The sequence below is a fragment of the Mobula birostris genome, chromosome 31, assembly GCF_030028105.1.
Source record: "Mobula birostris isolate sMobBir1 chromosome 31, sMobBir1.hap1, whole genome shotgun sequence".
NCBI classification, from domain to species: Eukaryota; Metazoa; Chordata; class Chondrichthyes; order Myliobatiformes; family Myliobatidae; genus Mobula; species Mobula birostris.
The window spans coordinates 6527670-6550320 of NC_092400.1; the positions used below are offsets into that span (position 1 = coordinate 6527670).

Here is a 22651-nt window from a genome sequence, read left to right on the forward strand (position 1 = left end):
TGCTCACCAGAGAAGATCACTGGGCTGGGGTGGGGTGGGGGGGGGGGATACAGTGGAGCAAGAGAGAACAGAAAATATGGAGCTGCTTCTCCCTGGGAATTGTGCATCAGTGATGGGGGAACTTAGGAAAGAGCATGGAAAATCAGTCCCAGTTCTGGTCATTGTCTCCGGCAGAATTCATGTTGTTTATGGTCAAATTCCAAAATTTGAACTATCCCAGGAAGCCTTTAACTGAGAACATTATTCACCCTGTCTTTGAGTGGGCAGAGGCTGGCTTACAAACACTACTGCACTTTGACAGATGTGTCACCTCTACCCTACATATCTGGTGGTTGGCACTAAAAAAAATATTATTCTCTAGTCATATATTTATAGGAATTACTCTAAAAACTTTTACACAAAAGTCAACTTTGACCAATTCATTGCTCCTTCAGCATACGCAAGAGGTGCCAGTAAACTGGTGCATATTTACATAATACTGTATCAGGTTAGTAAAGAGTTAATGATTTGAGTTTTCCAGCTTTTGAAATACCCAATGTGCATCTTCCACTTAACACAATGTTAAAAGTTCAGCCCTATTCCTTATGCATGACTTGGTTCCTGAAATAAACACTTTCTTGAATAATTTACATCCGAGTGGCTGAGTCCACTGTTTTATTTATGTGCAAAGCATTCCACTCAATCTTGCGCTGCTTTGATACATGGAATAATGAAATGAGTTCTCTGATTCACAGAAAAATATCCCTGTCAGTTCCTGAGACATGTAAGGTACCACATTAATATACACAGACCACCAGAACGTGGTCAGCTGAAGAACAAAGAGACTAAATACATTTGCCTTGGTCATGGGGATGAAAACTACAGTCGCAGACTCATGGAATATTGCACACACTGTTGCTGGGAATAGTGGAATAGTCCTGCCTTCCCCACTTCCTCCTCCCTCCTTCACTTCTGACTTGTGGCTATCTCAACTGCAAAAGATTTGGTGCTGGAAGTAGTTCGTAGTTCAACGCAAACGTTCTTGCTACTTAATCTGAAAAAGAGCTTTATCCAGCGGCCAATCCGGACATTGGAAGTTTGGAGAGGAGGGGACTTTGGTCAGGGTCCCTGCCCAATGATAAAAGGCAGCAGTAGTGAAAAACAGCTTTGACCAGTGACCAATCAGTGTTTGGGATTGATAAGTAGGAGAAAATTAAAGGAAGGCAGGGGCAAGCAAAGCAGCCATCATTGCAGCAGTCTTCTGCTTGGCCAGAGTCAGAGTGGTGAGCTTAAGGCTTTAGCTCTTCGAGGCTTCAGTCAGACAAAACAAAGGAAAGAAAGGCTCAAGCTTTTTTCCCCCCTCCTTCTCTTCTTTATATCTGCTCAGCTAGAAGAGCAGAGCTGCCAGGCATGATAGTGCAATGCTCCTCTTGTGGGATGTGGGAAGGCAGGGAGACCGCCACTGAACCCGACAAATACAACTTCGAGAAGTGCATATCCAGCTGGAGCTTCTAACAAACTGTGTTAAGGAGTTGCTCAGGGGAAAATCTTGCCTGACACATCTGATGGAGTTCCTTGGAAAAAATAACCAGCAGGATAGACAAAGGAGAATCACTTGATATTGAATACTTGGATTTTCAGAAGGCCTTTGACAAGGTGCCACACATAAGGTGGCTTAACAAACTACAAGCCTATGATATTACAGGAAAGATTCTAGCATGGGTAAAGCAGTGGCTGATTGGCTGGAGGCAAATACTGGGAATAAAGGAAGCCTTTTCGGGCTGGTCTGGATGACTGCCGATGACAAGTGGTGTTCCACAAGGGTCTGTGTTGGGACCGATTCTTTTTGCATTATACGTCAATGATTTGGACAATGGAATTGATTGCTTTGTTCAAATATTGCAGACGATATAAAGATAGGTAGGTAGTTTTGAGGAAGTAGAGATGGTACAGAAGGACTTAGACAGATTAGGAGAATGGGCAAAGAAGTGACAGATGGTATACAGTGTCGGGAAGTGAATGGTCATGCACTTTTGTAGAAGAAATGAATGGGTTGACTATTTTTAAATGGAGAGGAAAATACAAAAAACTGAGATGCAAAGGGACTTGGGAGCCCTTGTGCAGGATTCCCTAAAGGTTAACTTGCAGGTTGAGTCAGTGGTGAGGAAGGCAAATGCAATGTTAACATTCATTTCAAGAGGACTAGAATATAAAAGCAGGATGTAATGTGATTTTATAAAGCACTGATGAGGCCTCACTTGGAATGTTGTGAGCAATTTTAGGCCCCTTATCTTAGGAAGAATGTGCTGAAACTGGACAGCGTTCAAAGGAGGTTCACAGTATTGAATGGCTAATCATATGAAGAGCTGTATTCAGTAGAATTCAGAAGAATGAGGTTTGACCTCATTGAAACCTATCAAATGGTGAAAGGCCTTGATAGAGTGGATGTGGACAGGATGTTTCCTATGGTGGGACAGCCTAAGACCAGAGAACACAGTCTCAGAATAAAGTGGTGTCCTTTTAGAACGGAGATGAGGAGGATTTCTATAGCCAGAGAGTGGTGAATCTCTAATTTTTTGCTACAGGCAGCTGTGGAGGCGAAGTCTTTATGTACATTTAAGGCGGAGGCTGACAGGTTCTTGATCGGTCAGGGCATGGAGGGATATGGGGGGGAAGGCAGGAGATTGGGACTGAGAGGAAAAATGGATCAGCCATGATGAAATGGTGGAGCAGACTTGATGGGCCAAATGGCCTAATTCTGCTCCTACTGTATATCTTATGCTTGTAATCCTTCTCTATAGGACCAAAATAAATTTTCAGGACCTCTGAACTGTTTTTTTTTTTGCGTCGTTTCTTACCCCCACTCTCACTGAAAGAAGCAATTCAAACCATAGTCTCAACAGCATGAAACGATCACTATGGCATTAAAATGTGCATAAAATAGCCTTTGTATGTGAATTTCTGTTGGGTTAGGTTGTCCTTTCTAGCATTCTTGAGTTGTTCGTCTCTTACCTGCAGCATGGATTTGGGCCCTCTGCACCAACCATCTAACTACCATTGACACTAATCCTGCACTATTCCCATTTTGTTTTCCCCACATTCCCAAAAAATTTCCCCGGATTCAACCACCTGCCAACACACTGGAGGAATTTACTATGGCCAATTCACCTAGCAACCCACGTGTCTTGAGAAAGTGGGAGGAAACACCAGCATCCAGAAGAAACCCAAGCAGTCATAACAAAAACATTCAAACTCCACACCCAGAGCACTGGAGGTCAGGATTAAACCAGAAAATGTAACAAAAATACATTCCTCCCAAACTTTTTCTCCAGTTTGTGAGCTTTAATTCCTGGAGTTTCCAGGCCAATCCTGGAAATAGGAGCTAATACAAGAGATTACCTGAGCAAAGTCAAAATGTTAGAAATTACTCAATGTCTGGTGAGAGAGAGAGAGAGATTGAGAGAGGGTGTGAGAGAGAGAGGGGGGGAGGGAGGGAGAGAGAGAGAGAGAGAGAGAGAGACAGATGGGGGGGAGAGGGGGGGGGGGAGAGACGGAGAATGCTTTGGAGTGTTTCCAGCATTGTCTGCCTTTATTTCTGATTTTCTGCACCTGCAGCATTTTATAGCTTGGAGGCTATTTGACAACCTGGCTCCCAAAACTGAACCCATCCCGATCTTATAGTTGGGCACTTCTATTTCAGAGAAGAAATCATTGAGTAGTTTGTGATTGTGAATCAAACAGACAAAATCAGAAAAAAAAAGATAAAAAATAGCTTACACCCAAACTGGGGCTTGGGTTTATAAGGTTGGAAGTGAAGGGGGCTGGGGGATGAATGAGGACATTGAAAAGAATGTCTAAAAATAGTTTTTATTCATTGTGTTTACAAGCAGAATAGAGAATTGGGACCAAATGGGGTTGTGGGGGCCAGTGTACAAGTGGAGGTGACAAAAAAAACTTACCTCTGTGGAGTCACACAGGAATATTTTGGGAATTTCTGAGCTTTTATTGGTTTCAGGTTGATCAATTTTATAGCCCTGGCCATCAATGAATTCCACCAGCAGCCTTACAGTGCACCTGATGCTGTTCAGCCCACATTAACCGTTCAGGATAGAAATTTTCAAAACATACTATTTGATTCAATTTGTATGAGGGAAAGCAGGGAAGGAAGGGAACTTTATTAGTCAACAGTGCAAATTGTACCTCTGTTCCCTTTGCTCTGTTGCTGAGCATGAGCAGGAATCGAACCCAGACTTGCGGGTTTTCTTTTGCAAGATGCAGGCTGCTCTGGAGAACCATTTCATTATTAATGCCAAAGTGAACAGTTGGCTGGAATCCTAAAGGTCCTTCCCAAACAACAGAAATAGAGCCTTGTACTGTGCACATCAAACGACACAGCCAGCAGAAAGCTGGCTCCATTCCAGCCCAAACATCGCACGATTAGCCTGGATTTTTCGATCACTTCTGGATGGTCTGCAGTGCTTCTCTGCTCTTTGATGGATCATGTGATAGCTTCGCACATGGAACATCACAGAGGGCTGCTAATAGATGTTAGTAACTGTTTAACAGTTTGCCACAGTGGACCGGTCCGAGGGGAGGTTTGACTAATAGCTGCCTTTGGGCATCAATGCAACATGATTATCAGCAGAACAGTCTTCAAGTCCTTTAAAAGAGGAAATGAGATGACCAAGGATAGTCCCAGCTAAAATCTACTGCCTTGGCAATGGCCAAAATATGTCAGTACGCATCGATCAGTGGGGACAATACCAGGGTCGCCACAGTTAACTCCTGGAGGGAAAAATGGGTTGGGTAATAGGCTCTTCTTGCTGGAAAAAGCCAAGCATAAAGCAAGAAATTGACTCAGCTGTTACCAAATTACCACACCTTTCCTGTGAGCTGTGACATCAGTCTGGGCTTGTGAAAGGGAAAGAGGGAGGGAAAGAGGAGAGAATGGTATAGAGGGAGTGAGGGGGGGAGGGAGGGGGGAGAGGGGTAGGGGAGGGGGAGAGTGGGGAGAGGGGGAGAGGGGGAGAGGGGGAGAGGGGGGAGAGGGGGAGAGGTGAGGGGGAGAGGGGGAGAGAGAGAGGGAGAGGGGGAGAGAGAGAGGGAGAGGGGGAGAGAGAGAGGGAGAGGGGGAGAGAGAGAGGGAGGAGAGAGGGGGAGGGAAGAGGAAGAGGGGGAGGGAAGAGGGGGAGGGAAGAGGGGGAGGGAAGAGGGGGAGGGAAGAGGGGGAGGGAAGAGGGGGAGGGAAGAGGGGGAGGGAAGAGGGGAGGGAAGAGGGGAGGGAAGAGGGGGAGGGAAGAGGGGGAGGGAAGAGGGGGAGGGAAGAGGGGGAGGGAAGAGGGGGAGGGAAGAGGGGGAGGGAAGAGGGGGAGGGAAGAGGGGAGGGAAGAGGGGAGGGAAGAGGGGAGGGAAGAGGGGAGGGGGAGGAGGAGAGAGGGGAGAGAGGGGGCAAAGAGGGGGGGAGAGAGAGGAGAGATTCAGCAGAAGGACAGCAGGGTCTTTCCTTAAACATAGTGAACGGATAATGATAACATCATTGGAGTTTGCCTGCAATTTTAGCCCAAGGCCGTGCTGGGAAGCTGTGGTGCAGTTTCATCAACAGACCCAAACTGCTGGCAAAGAATGCTGTTGTAATAGAGGCCAAAGAAGGTGAATTCATTTTAAAAGTGTTTTTGTTTTCTTATTGGCAAGAAGCTGCCCACAGTGTTCTGGTAACCAGTCATGGAAAACCTGGGCCTTCCCAGCCTTAAGTTTCTGACTCTCATCTCCACTGTAAGAGAACCACTCAGGTATTGACAATGGTCATTCCAGTTGAATAAACACTACAGAGAGGAAAAAAAACATCTTTCTCTTAATAATATCTAAAGAGATGTGTCGTAGTGACTAATTTGGAACAATGTTTTCTGGAATAAATGATTTGTAGATGAGAAAAATAATAGATGGCTGGGGTAGTAAAGGATAATGTAAAGATAAGGTGTAGGCTAAAGCCTGATTTATACTTGTGCATCAAGTGTACACCGTAGGTACCGCGTACCCTACACCGTATGGTGACATGCACCTCCCCAAAAAAGTAACTCATGCATCGCAGCAACACAGACCGCAACAACTGTGATTGGTCTGCTTGGTAGCATCGCATTTCCTCCTATGCATTTCCGGTTGCTTCACTCCACCATGTCTGTACACTGATGCGAAATAAATGGTTGGAGATGATAAGCCAAGTCATCAACTCTACCTGCCGACATCCGAAAATATTTGAAATGCATTTCCTCGTCCATGTCTCTCACGAAGAAACTCAACACAATGGCATAGAAACCCCACCGCCAACTAGCGTTTTGGCGGTGAACTGCACAGCGACGCAGACACTACAACGCATGCTCCCTACGGCGTAGGGCTAAGCAGAAGTATATAACAGGCCTACGGCGTAGCCTGTATGCACAAGTATAAATCAGGCTTAAGCAACAACAAAGGACAGAAAGTTTTGGGGAGTACCCTAACTGAAATAACTTGTCCTTCATTAAAGTCACTGTACTTGTAATCCAGTAACATATAATTGTGAAACTGCTCTAGAATTCAGAACCAGAGGTGTTCAATTCGTTTAGTATATAAAATACAGGTGAAAAGAAATATCAATGGTTCGGGTAAAACACAACGTAGGAAATTTTTGCTGCAAAGCTCAATGGGTTATAGATATCCACTCAGCAAAGTCAGCAATTGCTCAGAATAGCTTTCTGCATCACTGTGCTTATGGAAGAGGATTAACCAGGAAAGTTGCTCAGAGGAAGCATACGATAGAACTATAGATTGATATTATTAGTGATTTAGTATAAGTCCAAACCAGCTGGAAGAAAAGTGCATCATTAATGTAGATTAGAAAACTAGTTTAAATTACAGAACTCTTGATACTGGTTAAATAATTCATAACTTGCAAAGAATATGCAGTATATTACCTATGGAACCAACCCGGCCTGGGAAAATCATTAAGCCATGGCTAATTAGAAAAATTACAGGTAATATTAGATTAAAGAATGCATGATGTCCCCAATAACGTTGATGAAGAGTGGATCTTTGAGTTCGGCAATGGGTGACCAAGAATAGATCAACATGAACAGAAACAGGAGAGGTATACGGTGAGAAAAATAAAAGTAAATTGTAAAAAATTCTATTGGGTAAACTAAAAGCAGAGATTGGCAAGACAGAGGGCTATGACTAGCTCCTGAAGTAACACTATGAAAAGATGACTGTTCTGAGAGTGCCCAATGATAGACATCCCTCAGATCATTTGATGACCATAGGAGACAGCAAGACTGAATGACACAACATCTATGAAGGAGGAAGATGCCATTTCTGACTACAAAAAGGCTTTAAAGGGTATTAGGTACGGGAAGAGTGCAGACACATGGTACTGAGATAAAGGATCAGTTGTGATCATGTGAAAGAATCAGATGGCCTAAACCTGTTCCTAACTTTCTACGTTTCCAAGTTACTCACTTTCCTGGAAAGTGCTCTACAGAAGCCCTACACAGGGAATACTGCTGCAGAAATTGCAAATCCAATCCACTGCCTGGAAAGGGTATTGTGTTGGTTAGGCTAATGCTGAAACTGGATCAGCAACCTGGGTTTGTCTGCAGTCCCCATGACCGTGCGGACTGACTCAACAGATTCCAAAGGCGTACCAGTTAATGGGTTACCTGGCACATGGGTGTAATTGGGTGGTGCGGCTTTGTTGAGCCAGATGAACTTGTTATCACGCTGCATCTCTAAATAAACAAATGCTGTAACAAATTTCCTGTGCAACCCAGAAACCCACAAAACTTCAAACCACTAGCCAGTGTCTGTTGGGCACATGAGAAAAGAGTGTTGTGTATACAGATTTATAGGGTGGAGACCTTTTTCAAGGAATATCATCAGAATAGATTTCAGATTACAGGATTGTCCAGTGAGGGAAGATCAGTAATCAAGGTCCATATTCCCAGGCATTTTGGAAGACTGTATTAAAAAAAACAATCTCAATATCCCTGATAAAAATAAGTACTGGCAATATGTTCCTATTGGCTGGAAAGACCAGCACCAGGCACCAGGGACAAGGAGAAAGTGCCCAATGATTTGAGGATGATGTAGGGAGAAATTTCAGCACTCTGCATAGTTGGGAATTTTTGAGGCACTCCTCTCGAGAAGGGGTTCCTAACCGGGAACCCTTGGTGTCTAGAGGATGTCATTAATACATTCAAGACAGATAGTAACAGAGTTTTGGATAGCAGGGTAACTCTGGTATTTATGGATCAGGAGTGACTGCTGAGCTGGAGTAGAGATCAGACAGTATATAACGGAGAAGGCTCAGAGTATCAAATGAGCAATTCCTGGTCCTCCATCTTATTCTCTAGTGCCTGCCAAAGCTCCTGACCAAACAACTGCTTATTCATATAGTTGCAACACCAAGACGGCCTTCCAGCGTGGCATGTCTGTGTGAACAATCAGTACAAATTCAACCAGACCTACTTTCCTCTTCCCATTTTCCCAATGGTGGGCAACAAACAGACTAATCTGCGTGTTTTGGGGACGTGGAAGGAAACGCAGCTTCAAGAGGAAACCATGCGGCTTACAATAAAAACTCACATCATGGGAGTAACATGTACAAAATGGTGGAGGAACTCAACAGGTCAGACAGTGCCTATGAAGAGGAATAAACAATTGTTATTTCAGGCTGTGACACTTCATTAGGATGAAGGTCCTGGTGAAGATTCCCGATACAGGGTCTCTGCCTGAAACATTGACTGTTCATTCCTCTCCATAGATGCTGTCTGACCTGCTGAGTTCCTCTACCATTTTGTATATATTACTCTGGATTTAGAGCATCTGCAGACTCTCTCAAATTTATGATCTGCAGCACTGGAAGTTAATACTGAACCTGGATCACTGGAGCTCTGGACTAACAGCTCCACAAATAGTTCCAATCCCTCCCAGCACATTGAGGGAATTTTCCCTCTGGTCCACAGGCTGTTCAAGGACCACATACGGCCAATGACTGCTTCACAATAGGTTTGAGTGGGTGGATTGATATGTGTTAAAGTCTCATCCTGTGGAGAGACAGAATATCTGGCAACGTTATCAGTTCCAGGTCAGGTGCCTTCCATCAACAGCTGCACATCAATCTTGAAGTTTGTGCTGAGGCAACACTTCCAGCGTCTGAAGCATTTCAAAAGGTAAGATCGCGAAAAGAAGCAGTTGCAAAAAAATTTTTACAAGACGCTAATGGCACACAAGCAAAATGTCTGACACCAGGATGTCAGGTTGTGCAAACAGGAAGTGTGAGTAGACATCAGACTCAGCAAGTACACATTCAACTGAAAAAAAAGACACTGCTGTTGAAATGTGTTTCCACTGAATGAATGAGGGTCAAATCAGCAACACTGCTGTGTTAGCATGGCCCAGAAATGATAAACACAAGAGATTCTGCAAATGCTCGAAACTCAGCGTAGCGCACACAAAGTGCTGGAGGAACTCAGCAGGTCAGGCAGCATCTATGGAGGGGAATGACGAGCTGACAGTTTGAGCCGAGCCCTTTGTCAGGACAAGGGAAAGAAGCTAGAATGCAAAGATGGGGGGGGGGGGGGGGGAGGGAAAGGAATAGAAGGTGATAGGTGAAGCCAGGTGGGTGGGAGAGGGGGGTATGAAGTGAGGAGCTGGGAGGTGACAGGTGGAAAAGGCTGAAGAAGAAGGAATCTGATAGGAGAGGAGAGTGGACCAAGGGAGAAGAAAAAGGAGGAGAGGCACCAGATGGAGGTGATAGGCAGGTGATTATTGGATGTTCATGCCATCAGGTTGGAGACTACCCAGACAGAATATGAGCTGCTGCTCCTCCAAGCTGTGAGTGACCTCATCATGCCAGCAGAGGAGGATGTGGACCAACATACCCGGATGGGAATGGGCAATGAAATTAAAAATGGATGGCCACCGAAAAATCCTGCTTGCTGACAGACGGAGTGAAGGTGTTCGACAAAGTGGTCCCCTGGTCTACACTGGGCCTCACCAATGTAGAGGAGACCACACCAGGAGCATCGGATACAGCAGATGACCCTGACAGACTGGCAGGTAAAGATTCCAGAAACGTCACAGTTTTCACCTCTGGAGTGTCTAAAGGGAAAATGAGGTGGATGAGGTTTGAGAAGGAGCTGGAATCTGATCACTGCATTAAACAGCCGATATGAACTGATGGTCAGCATAGGCTTCCTCGGCTGAAAGGCCATCTTGGTGCAGTAACTATATGGTTAAGTGGTTGTTTTCTCAGATGCTTTGGCAGGAAATGCGGTGGAGACAGTTAAAAGGATCGATGTCTTCTACGTGGTCAAGCCAAATGCATGTTAATTATTAAGAACACTTAAACAACTGGCAACAGCTCTGAGCAAATGCACACAGAGTAGAATCAAAACATTTTAAGATGTCGCTCTTATTTTTAATGCAGACACAGTCTGTTATCAAAGAGGCCCTGCAGAATTTTAAAAATCCAGTTGGAGTCATGGCAAGTAGTCCCCCCACCCCCCAATTTCCCACTGAGCCAGGTGTGTGGAACCAACTTCAAAATGGTCTCTTCACACATTAACTCAGGCCTCACAGGTCACAGCTGAGCAGCACGCCGCTCTCTGCATCACAATGACACACCAAACAAACGCAGCTATCCTCCTCCATCCCCCTCCCCCCCCCAATAAAAGTATCCCCATCCCCTCCCCTCTCCCCTTTAAGGGAATCCGTTCCTGGGACAAAAAGAAAAAGGCCTGTAACCACCAAGGCTCGGGATGAATAAGCAAGCCCAATCACCACAGGATGTCACAGCAAGAGAGCCTAGAGCAGGACAAAGCTTGGGGCACAGTGGAAGAATGAGGAAAACCTCCTGGTTTCCACATCAAAGTGGCACCAACTCTCTGATATCATTTACTGCTGTCCAGCTCCCAGCTAGAGGCCACGGAATGGATCCCTTCTCTTCTGGCTGCTGGTTCACACACAGACTTTGAGCACTGGAGGATTTTAAATATCTTATGCTTCATCCCCACAGAGTGCATCTTGGACTTCAGGTTTTCATTTCAGAGACAATCAAGCTGAAAAAGGGGAATTTCATCCCCCCCCCCACCACCCCTGCTGCCCCTCAAGAACCCGTCCTTTGTGTAGGTGTTAACTGCTCATCTTATGTTAACTGTTGATGATTTTTTATCAAAAGGATCAGTGTGCTCAAAGCTCCCTCACTGGCAGGTTGGGAGGCGTTTTTTTTTATTTTTGGCCTCTTAAAATGGTCTGCTCCTTAGTGGTAAAGCTTAGAAAAAGGCCCTGCTTTGATGCACAAGAAGCGAGGTTTAATAATACTCATTGTACTCCAGTCTCAAAGCCAAGTCATTCTGCGAGGGAACAGCTCACATGGAACCACATGGCATTAAGAGCTTCCCAGTGACCATGGCGACCGGCTCAGTGGGTTCCCATCCTGGGAGCTGGTCGGTTCGGGGACACTGGCACACAGAAGGAGGAACAGCCGGGAAAAGCTGCACCCAGTCAGCAAAAGTCGAAGGTGTCCTGCTAGGAAAATCCAGACAGCAATTCCACAGGCTATCCGCATAGGACAATAAAACGTACACGCAGAGTCGCAGAGTTGCCTTGTTGTGCATAGTGTATCCCCGTCATCATCCAAAGGAACAATGAACCCAAAAAGGTGTCAAATCAAAGCTGATTTGGCCATCACCTGCTCGAGGACATGTGTACACAGGTACAATGAAAAGCTTACTAACAGCACCACCACAGGCACACAGCATTCACAAGGAAACATAAATTAACTATAAATTACGCAAGAACGAACACAATTAGAACAAAAAAAAGTCCACAGTAGCGTAAAGTGGTCATGGTGTTGCTATACAGAAACAGGGATTGGGGTTGTGCAGGTTGGTTCAATAATCCAATGGTTGAACGTTCTTGAACCTGCTGGTGTGCAACTTCCAAATTTTCTGTTCAACCTGCCCGGTGGTGGCTGCAAGAAGATGGTGTGGCCGGAATGCCGGGAATCTTTGATGGTAGATGTTGCCTTTTTGAGGCAGTGCACCACGTAGATACTACTGATGCTGGGGAGGCCTGTGCCGGTGATCTACTGGGTTGAGTACGCTACTCTCCGCAGCTTCTTCCATTGCTGTGGATTTGGATTGCTGTACCAGACCACGCTGAAACCAGACAGGATACTTTGAACAGTGTATCAGTAAAAGATTGTTTGAGTTTTCAGTGACATGTTTTATCTCCTTAATCTTCTAAGAAAGGGAAGATGGTAGTGCCTTCCTTGTAATTACACCAATGTATTGCGCCAGAACAGGACATCAGATGTGTTAATGCCCAGGAATTTAAAGCTGCTGACCCTCTCCACCGCCAATTCCGCCCCCTCCCCCCGAATGTAGACTGGTGTATGTTTACCCTCTGTCCCCTTCCCGAAGCCAACAATTCGATTCTCTAGTTGGTAAAGGTGTTCAATACATCCCTTGATGATACAGGTTCACTGAATTGCAAATAAGATCATGTAACCTCACCACACAGTGATGCAGAAAACCATTCAACCTTCCCATTCAAGGGGCACCACATGGGCCATCCAACTTCTCTCCTAGAGTCATGGAACACCCTCTTCGGTCCATCGAGTCCATGCCAAAATAATAGTTTGCCTAGTCCCATCAACCTGCACCTTGAGCCTAGCTCTCCATCACCCTCCTATCCATGTACTTACCCAAACCTCTGACATCGAATCCACATCCACCACTGTCACTAGCGACTCATTCCACCCTCCGAATGAAGAGGGTCCCCCTCATGTTCCCCTCAAATATTTCACCATTCACACTTAACCTATAAACTCTAATTTCAGTCTCATCCAACCTCAGTGGAAAAAAGCCTCCTTGCAGTTACCCAATCTATACCCCTCATAATATTGTATACTCCTATCAAGTCTCCTCTCATTCTCCTATGCTCCAGGAAATAAAATCCTATCCTATTCAACACTTCCCTATAACTCAAGTCCTGAAGTCTTGCCAAATCCTTGTAAACTTTCTCTGCACTCCTTCAATCTTAATATCTTTCCTATAGTCAGTGACCAAAACTGCACACATTACTCCAAAATTAGGCCTCACCACTGTCTTATTCAATTTAAACAACACATCCCAACTCCTGTACTCAATACATTGATTTATGAAGGCCAGTGTGCTAAAAACTCTCTTTACAACCCTATCTACCTGTGACACCACTTTCAGGATTTATACATCTGTATTCCCAGACCCCTCTGTTCTTTCATAGTCCTCAGTGCCCTGCTATTCTTACCCTCTCCTCCCACCACTTCATGACAACACTCCCACAGGCATTAGCAAATGGTGTTCCTGGGAAAATTATGGGTAACCCTGGCGCTGTTATGCTTGCCAACACTTAAGGACAGGGGCACTGCAGATGGGGTAGGACAGCACTGTGCTACCCAGGGTAGAGTACTGAGCCAATCCTCCAGTCCTTTCCCTTTATGCTCAAAGGGACTGTTTCTCTCCTTCATAAAGGTTTTTAAGGTGCCACACAACTTAAAGCATCACCTCTTATTACATCTCAATGCTTGAAGAGTAACAAGTTATTAATAAAACATAGTCTGCATTTGGCTCGAGAACAGCTAGAGACCTCTGATCAAACGAAACCTGCAAATGGTGTGATTAGATTTTGACGTCGTAAACCAGCAAGTTGTTCGTTATGTCTTCCCGCTCGCTGGAAAATGGAGTCACTCCTTTCTCTAATAGGAGAGCCTGCAGCATGTCGAATTATCCGGTGAGCAATGTAGTCTTTGGGGTAACTGCAAATCTGTGTCTTTGCTATTGCTTTGCTCACGCTTGAGTGCTGGTAGTGGGTGCACTTTATTTTTGCCGGTGGGGGGAGGGAGATTGTTGCTTGCTGCTGCTTACACACAGGAGGAAGGGGAGCTGGGGGGGAGGACTTTGGGGTTCTAACATTTAACTGTCATTCATTCTTGGGGCACACTCCTCTGTTTTCGTGGATGGTTGTGAAGAAAAAGCATTTCAGGATGTATACTGTATACATTTCTCTGACATTAAATTGTACCTTTGAACCTATTCTTCATGTCAGCCTGGACCCTAAACTCTGCAATGAATTCCCAAATGTTTCTATCACTCCACCCTTCCCTCTTTAAAGCCTTCTTGCTTGAGCAAAGCTCTTACACCTAACATTAGTGTCTCCTCGATTGGTGTCTATATCGCACTTTCCCATGGGGACAGTGCTATATTAATGCACATTGCTGTTTCCTTATTGTTATGGTCAATTGTGAAAGTATGTACCTTTTGGTCTATAATTTGGAAACTTGCACTAAACAGGTTCTGAACCAACACTGTAGTCAATCGATCACGGTCACTCAGTCATATTGCATTGTGAGCTGTAACTGCTACTAATGCAAGTACGTTCAGGGTTCAGGATGCAAGAGGGGTCGAGGGAGAGTTAAGCACACAGATATCCCCTTAATCAGCCTAAACACACAAAGCTCCAAGTAAGAATTCACCAGCCAGAATTTTTTGTCCACGGTGTAAGACGTGATCTAGCAATTATCAGTGATTGATGTGGTTCTCTGATGCTCAGCCTGCTCACTGAAACTTATAAATCCTCCAGAGCTTCAAATGACCAACCCTAATGTAATCCTGGACAATATAAATTGATGTGGGAAAAGCAGTGGAGACCCCCCACACCCTCACCACCGACAATCTCATCCAATATCCCGAGAAATATATAGAGGGGAAAAAAATGAGTGAACAGGACAAAACGCATGCCCACATAAAATTAATCTGTCAGAAACTATCCCAAGGGTTTTCCCATTCTGATATCATAATTTTGAAACAGGATCTGCAGGTCACATAGCAAAAATGAGCTCAGTCATTCTGGCAATTTCTCCACGGGTTTTACTGTGGAGGTGGAGATTATTTTGTGGAAACTCTACCCCTACATGCACAATACACTCAATGGCCACTTTTTTTAGGGACCTTCTGAATGTATGTTCGTGGTCTTCTGCTGCTGTAGCCCATCCACATCAAAGTTCAACCTGATGCTCTTCTGCACACCACCGTTGTAATGCGTGGTTATCTGAGTTATCGTTGCCTTCTTGTCAGCTTGAAAGTCTGGCCATTCTCTCTGACCTCTCATTAGCATGAAGTTTTTGCCCACACAACTGCGACACACTGGGTATTATTTGTCTCTCACATCTACAGTGTAGACACTGTTGTGCATGAAAATCCCAAGAGATTTGCAGTTTTTTGGAATACTCAAACTACCACGTCTTACACCATGGTCAAAGTCCCATTTCTTCCTCAATCTGATATTTGGTCTGAACAACAACTACATGTTTTTACATAGTGAGTTGCTACCAAATAATTCACTAATTAGATATTTGCATTAAGTATACCTAATAAAGTGGCCACTAAATGTACAATGTGTTGAATAAAATGCTGGCCCAATAGGATGCTTGAAACTGAAAACTGGTGCCTTTTATTGCAGGTCGTGATGATGTAAGTCAATATATTCAATTGTTCTCCTGCCTGACTAAGCCTTGGTCCTGGGAAGAGCTGTTCAGCAGAATGCATTACTCTTAAACACCAAACACCTAGAGCTTTGTGTGTTGTTTATAGAAAGCTAACCACACCTTCCTGAAATAAGATAGCAGAAGTATAAATTTGCCTCAGCATTCCAACTAACAAGGATGACACTTTGAGATGTCTGGTTTCATTCAAGGTTGCCTCTAACTTGAAAAAAGGTGTGGCTTTGCTGAAATTCATGAAATCCCGTGATTAGCTTCCTTTCTAACACTGCACTGAGAAGGATCATGGGCATGTGCCAACAAAGTAGGGTTCTACTGGATCAAGTGACTGGGTAAAGCTCAGCAGCCTAGAATGTAGGACCAAAAGCCCCTTGTGTCTTCTCTATGGCTGATTGGCTCTTCAGTTCCATTTTTCCCCTTACTTTGTACACAATATTCTGATAATATGCAAATTTGTCTTTGCATCCATGTCCTCATCAAAATCAATTCAGGTTCACGGATTCTTGAATACCCAGCTGGTTAAAATGCACAATGTCATGCCTGTGTTGTAGGGTTTCACAGTTCTGTGCTGTGGTCTGTAAGAACGCATTCTCTTTTGCATATAATAGCTCAGAAAATCACCTGCATCGTGCTCTCTTGCCCTGTTCTGATAATCAGGCTAAAGATCTCAGGGTACCACTAGAAAGACACAGGGAGCTTTCCAGGAACCAATAGCCATTCCTCCTCTTCCGCCTACAAAGCTCTTAAAACAAAGCAACTGGCCTTTAACTGCGGGATTGTGGTGTGCGCTATAATCTGCGAACAGTTTCTAACTTTCTCTGCCACCATTTTGTCTCAGTGGACAGCGTTCTGACTGGTTGCATCACTGTTTGCTCCAATGCATTGGATCACAAGAAGCTGCAGAGGGTGTAGACTCAACCAGCTCCATCACCAGTGCAAGGTCCCCCCACCATTGAAGATATCTTCAAAAGGCAGTGGCTCAAGAAAGTGGCATCCATCATTAAGTAACCTCAGCATCAGAACATGGCCTCTTCTTGTTGTTAACATCCAGAAGCAGGTACAGGAACAGGAAGACCTACACTCAATGTATCAGAAACAGTTTCTACCCCTCAGGTATCAGATTTCTGAATGGTCCATGAAGACCACCACACCATTCCTCTTTTGCATTATAGACAACAGGTGCAAGAGCAGGCAATTTGGCCCTTTGAGCTAGCACCGCCATTCACTGTGATCATGGCTGATCATCCACAATTAGTATCCAGTTCCTGCCTTATCCCCATGACCTTTGATTCTGCTATCTTTAAGAGCTCTATCCATCTCTTTCTTGAAAGCATCCTGAGACTTGGCCTCCACAGCCTCCTGGGGCAGAGCATTCCATATATCCACCAGGATGAAAATGTTTTTCCTCAACTCCGTTCTAAATGGCCTACCCCTTATTCTTAAACTGTGGCCTCTGGTTCTGGACTCACCCATCAGCGGGAACATGCTTCCTGCCTCCAGCGTGTCCAATCCCTTAATAATCTTATATGTTTCGATAAGATCCCCTCTCAGCCTTCTAAATTCCAGAGTATACAAGCCCAGTCGCTCCAATCTTTCGACATTTGACAGTCCCGCCATCTATTATTTTTTTCTTTGTAACATATAGTAATTTTTCTGTGTAATGCACTGCACTGCTGTCACAAATAACAAATTTCACATGTCTCAGAGATAGTAAACCTGATCCAATTATAAAGACACTTTTTTTCCCTACTTAATATGACATAATGAGGGGTGGTTTTATTCTGAGGCAATATTGCAACATGACCAATATCAATATTGTAACTCTCTAATAAGACACTCCTGATTTATTGTTCCCAACTTTTATTTTAATTGAAGTCAGTTGGGAAAGATGCATATTGGACAGCTCTAGTTAATGAGGTATGGTCTGCATCATCAGCTAAAAGTGAGGACCACCCCAGCTAGTGACCAGAGTCAGCAGTGGCCATGGTAGCTCAAGTGAAGCCAACAGGCAAGGGGGATTTGAAGAGTCTGTTGGTGTTACAGCACAGAAACATGCCCTCTAACCCACCATGTCTATGCCAACTATTGTACTTACCTGTCTTATTGGAAAAATTAAGCCTGTGGACCTTTTATGCCTCGATGATTCGAGTACATGTCTCGTTACTGTTGTAGGAGTGCCTACCCCAGGAAGTAAAACCTCCAGAATTTTCCTTCCCCATTCCCTAATCTCGCCAGTGATGTGTCAATAGTGTTTAGCAGCTATTTGTGATGGCTTGATGAGACTTGACAGATTTTCTCTCCCGGAGTCCCGGAGAGCCTGAATGCTGAACACAATAGTGTTTAAGTGGCATCTGCAGGCACAGTGCCAGTCTGATTATCTGGCCCTTGGGTAGGTTATGGTCCAGCCTGCAACAAGTTAAAATAGCCAGGGAGTCAGAGGTTCCCAGCCATTCATTGTTTCCCATTGAAAGACGCAGTAATAATTTAAACCCTATGAATGACAAATATACAAAGGAGGCAGGTGTTTGATGTGCCTGAATTACAGCAATGTAATAAATGTCTACTCATCACCTCTTCATTACTATGTTCGATGACTGACAAATCATAGCCCTAATGTGAGCAGAAACAGTTGGTGGTATAAACACCGCACACTATACGTCTGACATTCTTTGCATTAATCTCGGTGAGGTATCCAAGCAGTATTTGCAAGTGCACGTCTTTTGATTTACACCACAGTATTTGCTTGTGGTGCATACCAGCTCTTTCTCTGGTGTTGAAAAACACTCCCATTCTCATTGATCTAATATCTGTCACCAAAGTTACTTCCCACTAAACAACAATCGCAACGTCACTAAGACATGATACCGGAAACTTATGTAGAACAGAAACACAGAAGTCTACAACATGCCCACGTTTGACCTTTGCTGTGACTGGGTTAATCTCAATTCAAGTTCTGCATCAGGCTTTGGTGGTCCTACATTACTGAAAGGCAGGGAAACAAAACGGTCAGGATGTGCATGTGCTTTGGGGAACATGGTGAGACTTGTGCTCAATCAGATGTTGGGTAAGGCTTCTGCAGCAAAGTAGTGAGCTTTGTGGTGCAGTGAAATTAAAAAAAAGTAAAAGTGATTTCCATTGTTCTATATTCTTTCCTCCTTTCCTGAAGGCACAGGCTCTTTTTGCATCGCAGTTCCATTGGTGAAAAACCACCCTCTGACATCTTTCCCAAGTTACTAGTCACAGGAGAGAGTGCTACCACCAACCATGGTCACTGTAAATGGTAACACAGCAAGTTTTCATCAGATGCGCCAACAAATAAATGTCTGCATCCGGGGTCACCAGCTCCCACTTCAGGTGTTTTAGCGTTTTTCCACAAGGCATTACAGGGGCACACCCTTGTCGTAACACCCACATACTTGGCTGACAAGACTTCAATGAGGGTGGAGCGCTTCAGAAATTTGCACGGCAGCACTGCAGATTTATACGGATTAGCCTGTATCTTCGTACCTTGAAGGTTAACACTGGGAGCGTTTCGAGGGAGCCTGAGCACATTTTGTGGAAGGAGAAACTCTGAACAGAAGGCGGAAAAGAATACTGACTCCTTGAATTTATTTTCCTCAAGTTCAAACAAACTGGAATGGAGGGATTAAGGCTCTTTGAAGTCCGTCAGTTTACAGAGTGGAATTGAATTGGGGCAGCACTTTAATTGAATCTGAATGTTGCCAAGCTCTGGGTAATAGACAATCAACATGGTTTTAATTCAGCCCCATTCTCCCCTCTGTACATGATCTGCATACAAATTCCTTCTGACTGGCCTTTCAGGCATCAATCAGCAGTTAGTAACACTGCAAACACGCACATCATTTTCACATTGTTAAAACTGTAAAAAGATATTTAGGAAACTTTACTTTGTCGTTATATGAAAAATTAGCTTCTCTCTACTTTCACCATGATCAATAGACCTTAAAAGAAAAAAAATCAATTTTATTAAAAGCCATTTCATATTCAGAAGATTGCAAATTCATTGGATTAAATGTGTACAAGATGGGCTTTAGGTAACCTTTTAAGTATTTAAATCGACAGTCCTGGAAATAATAATAAAAAATAGTGGCCACCTTAAGAAGTTGACAAGCCATGAATGCCAGTCAGCCCTGTTGTTAAGAGGGCCTCACAGATCAGGGGGGACCGTCCTTGTCATCTGCCCCAGCCTTAGAATCAGTTCATCCATACATCAACAGACATATTCAGTCTAGTCTTCAGATCGCACTGCTGGTGGTATGAGTCCACAGTCAAAGAAAGTTCTGGGAGATAACTGATGTTCAGAATTCCAGGGTGAGGTAGGTATGGAAGGGAGGAAAGAGTCAAGCAAACTACAAGAGGCAGTGAGAGACTATGGTAGAGATTAGGAGTTGCACATTATTATAGAAAAAATATAGTTGAGGAATTGGATTTTTTTACTTCGCTATTTATTCATGGGATATGGGCAAGGCAGAGAGTGAGGGACTTGTAGAATTACCGCTGTTGTGTTCCCATATGACTCCCAGAAGTGGAAACAAGATGATTGAGAAATCAAGCCGATAAAGGGTGAGAAAGCTATATTCTTAAGTAATGACAGAGAAATTGCATAACTATCGTGATGGTATTGGGCTTGCTGACTGCAAAGTTCTGACCTCAAGCGAAGATCTTACTAAAGGTTACACTGCACTTCAAAAACTAGTTCCTTCCCCTGTTTATCCTCCATAGAGAGTTTAGCTGCTAATACCCATGATTTGAGCGATGGCATCCCCCCTCCCTGCCAAAGTTGAGATACTTCCACCTAACACTGTAGTTCAAAAACACAGTTCGTTTATCGTTCGTGATACATGTTTAAATCCAGAGAAAATTCTTAAAACATACCTAAAATTCATAGGTGTCTATTGTATGAGATTTCCAAATTACAAATGATTTCTAAAACAAAGGATTTCCAAAAAATAGGTACAATTCCTATAAGCTAAAAGACATAGCAATGAGTTCCAAATGAATATATCATCCATTGTGGAAATTGAAGGCAGAGGAATGGATGCTAGTTACCCCATCTTTCTGTGAATCTTCTTGCTGTTCTTTACCATTCCTAACAAGTCTGACAGCTCTCTATATTTACCATTTTTTACCACTTGGTTGACTTCACACACTTGATGTTTTTTCAAGCTATCTTTTTACACAAATGGTATAAAAGCTTCTGGAGATATAATTCCTAGATTCTCACAATTAACACTGTGAAGTTGACTCCTTGAACACACAAACCTTCCAACTATTAACAGATTAGCTATTTGATGTGCTAAAAGATAGTATCTATCTGGTCTGAAAGCTTCCTTGAACTAAATAACTTAGCCAGTGTTGTCTGGTTTGTAACAGATAATTAGCATAACTCCACTGTCTTGCACAGCAACTCCTGAGCAGTCAGCCTAGGGTGCTGTAGGCCTGCATCTTGTATTCCATAAAGAATGCTGTTTGTTTGCAAAGCTGTTGTTTCAATTTCAGGCTGATTATTGTTTGCCATTTACATTAAGAACTGTAGACTGGTTCCTGTTTATGCCAGGAAGCTGAACAAATAATATTAGCTGTTAGCTTAACTTATTCAAAATCAACCCTTTGATCTCTAAAAGTTTCAGCTGCTGTGTTAGAAAGACGAGCTTGGCAAAGAAGAAATAGCCTGCCCCTTGACAGTGAATATCTATCATATTACTTAATGATTTTGTATTAATATTTACCGAAAGTGATAACAAAATTGATACCTCACCAGAGCCTGAGGGTAATATTAATGCAGTAGAGATTGAAATAGAGAAAAATGTTACCTAGTAACACCAGAGACTAACTCTCTAGAAGTGAACAGCATGCTCAAGGAAACTTGATACGAGATAGCAGACACTAGTGAAATGTACTAACTGAGGTTCTGTCATAATGCAGAGAAGATGAGATACCAAAAACAGAAGGAAGCGACAACAAACGGGAAGATCAAACAGGTGATGGAGCAGAGAATTCATAAGTAATCCATGGACTTCGTGCATCCTTTGACACACTATTATCATCATCTTTTGGTATTCATAAACTACTACAAAAAGAGCACAAATATCATGCTAATTTTACAACAGATATACATGTCCAGAAGCATCTCTTAGCTACAAAAACTGAATATTAATATTCATCACTTGATATCCAATTTTCTGCACCTCCACTATTTCATATACAGTAGATGGGAGGTGCTAAAACCTGATGCTTTTCTGTAATTGTCATAGTATTTTCTTTTCCTTGGTTTGCTCACAATGCCAAAGAAAGTGAATGTTTGGCAATCTCTAACTATAACCAACATGCTAAATCATCAGGTTTAGTGTTAAGGTAAAGAGATAAACGCTGACACCCAGCCCTGTGAGCTTGTGTAGATGAGGTCTCTGTCTTACCTTGCCCAGCACAGTGAGGCAGGGTTTGGGATCCAGTTCCGGTTGTTCCAGCTTCACCACTCCCACCCATCCATACTCGTACAGGTCCTCCTCATCATTGTTGTTGCATAGTCCCAATGGGTGCATCTGGGGAGGAACAACAATAGCAAGTTAATAGGTTCAAGGCTATATGATATGGTCACTCTCAGCTGATTCAACATGTTTCCTCAATTCCTTCTCAGAGCAGATCTCTTATCCATTTTGTACATGGACATCTATTTCACTTAACACCAAAGAGCAAGGGAAGCACGTTGTTATTATTCCTAGGATTTATTACACTGATGCGATTGAATACACTGTTAGTCAGTGTACTGTACCACAGCTCAGCACAGGGAGAACGGTAGACACATCTTTGTCCTGGGTAGTGACTGCTGCCCTATCCTATTATATGAAAACAGTCCAGTAAAGGCAGGCTATCCAAAGCAGAGAGGACAATACCCGTAAGGACTGTCTCTTCATCCTGGAGCTACAGCTGTCCTGTATTTCTCTCAAAGGTCATAGACAGATCAGTCATACACTGTAAAAATATAAGCTTCTATGTTGATGCATGGGGGGAGGGGAACTTTCAGAAGGGAGAATAGAATAGGGAGATAAATAAAACAACTACAAATGCCTATTGTGT

At 43.6% G+C, this 22651-nt stretch overlaps 1 protein-coding gene across 2 annotated transcripts in view; it reads right to left on the minus strand.

Moving 5' to 3' along the window:
* znrf3 (zinc and ring finger 3) overlaps positions 1–22651 on the minus strand; it is a 242337-nt gene that overhangs the window by 87354 nt on the left and 132332 nt on the right. For both annotated transcript variants that reach the window (XM_072247501.1, XM_072247500.1), the window contains exon 2: positions 21991–22116. In XM_072247501.1, the coding sequence (XP_072103602.1) occupies positions 21991–22116 (126 nt within the window). The remainder of the gene's footprint in view (positions 1–21990; positions 22117–22651) is intronic.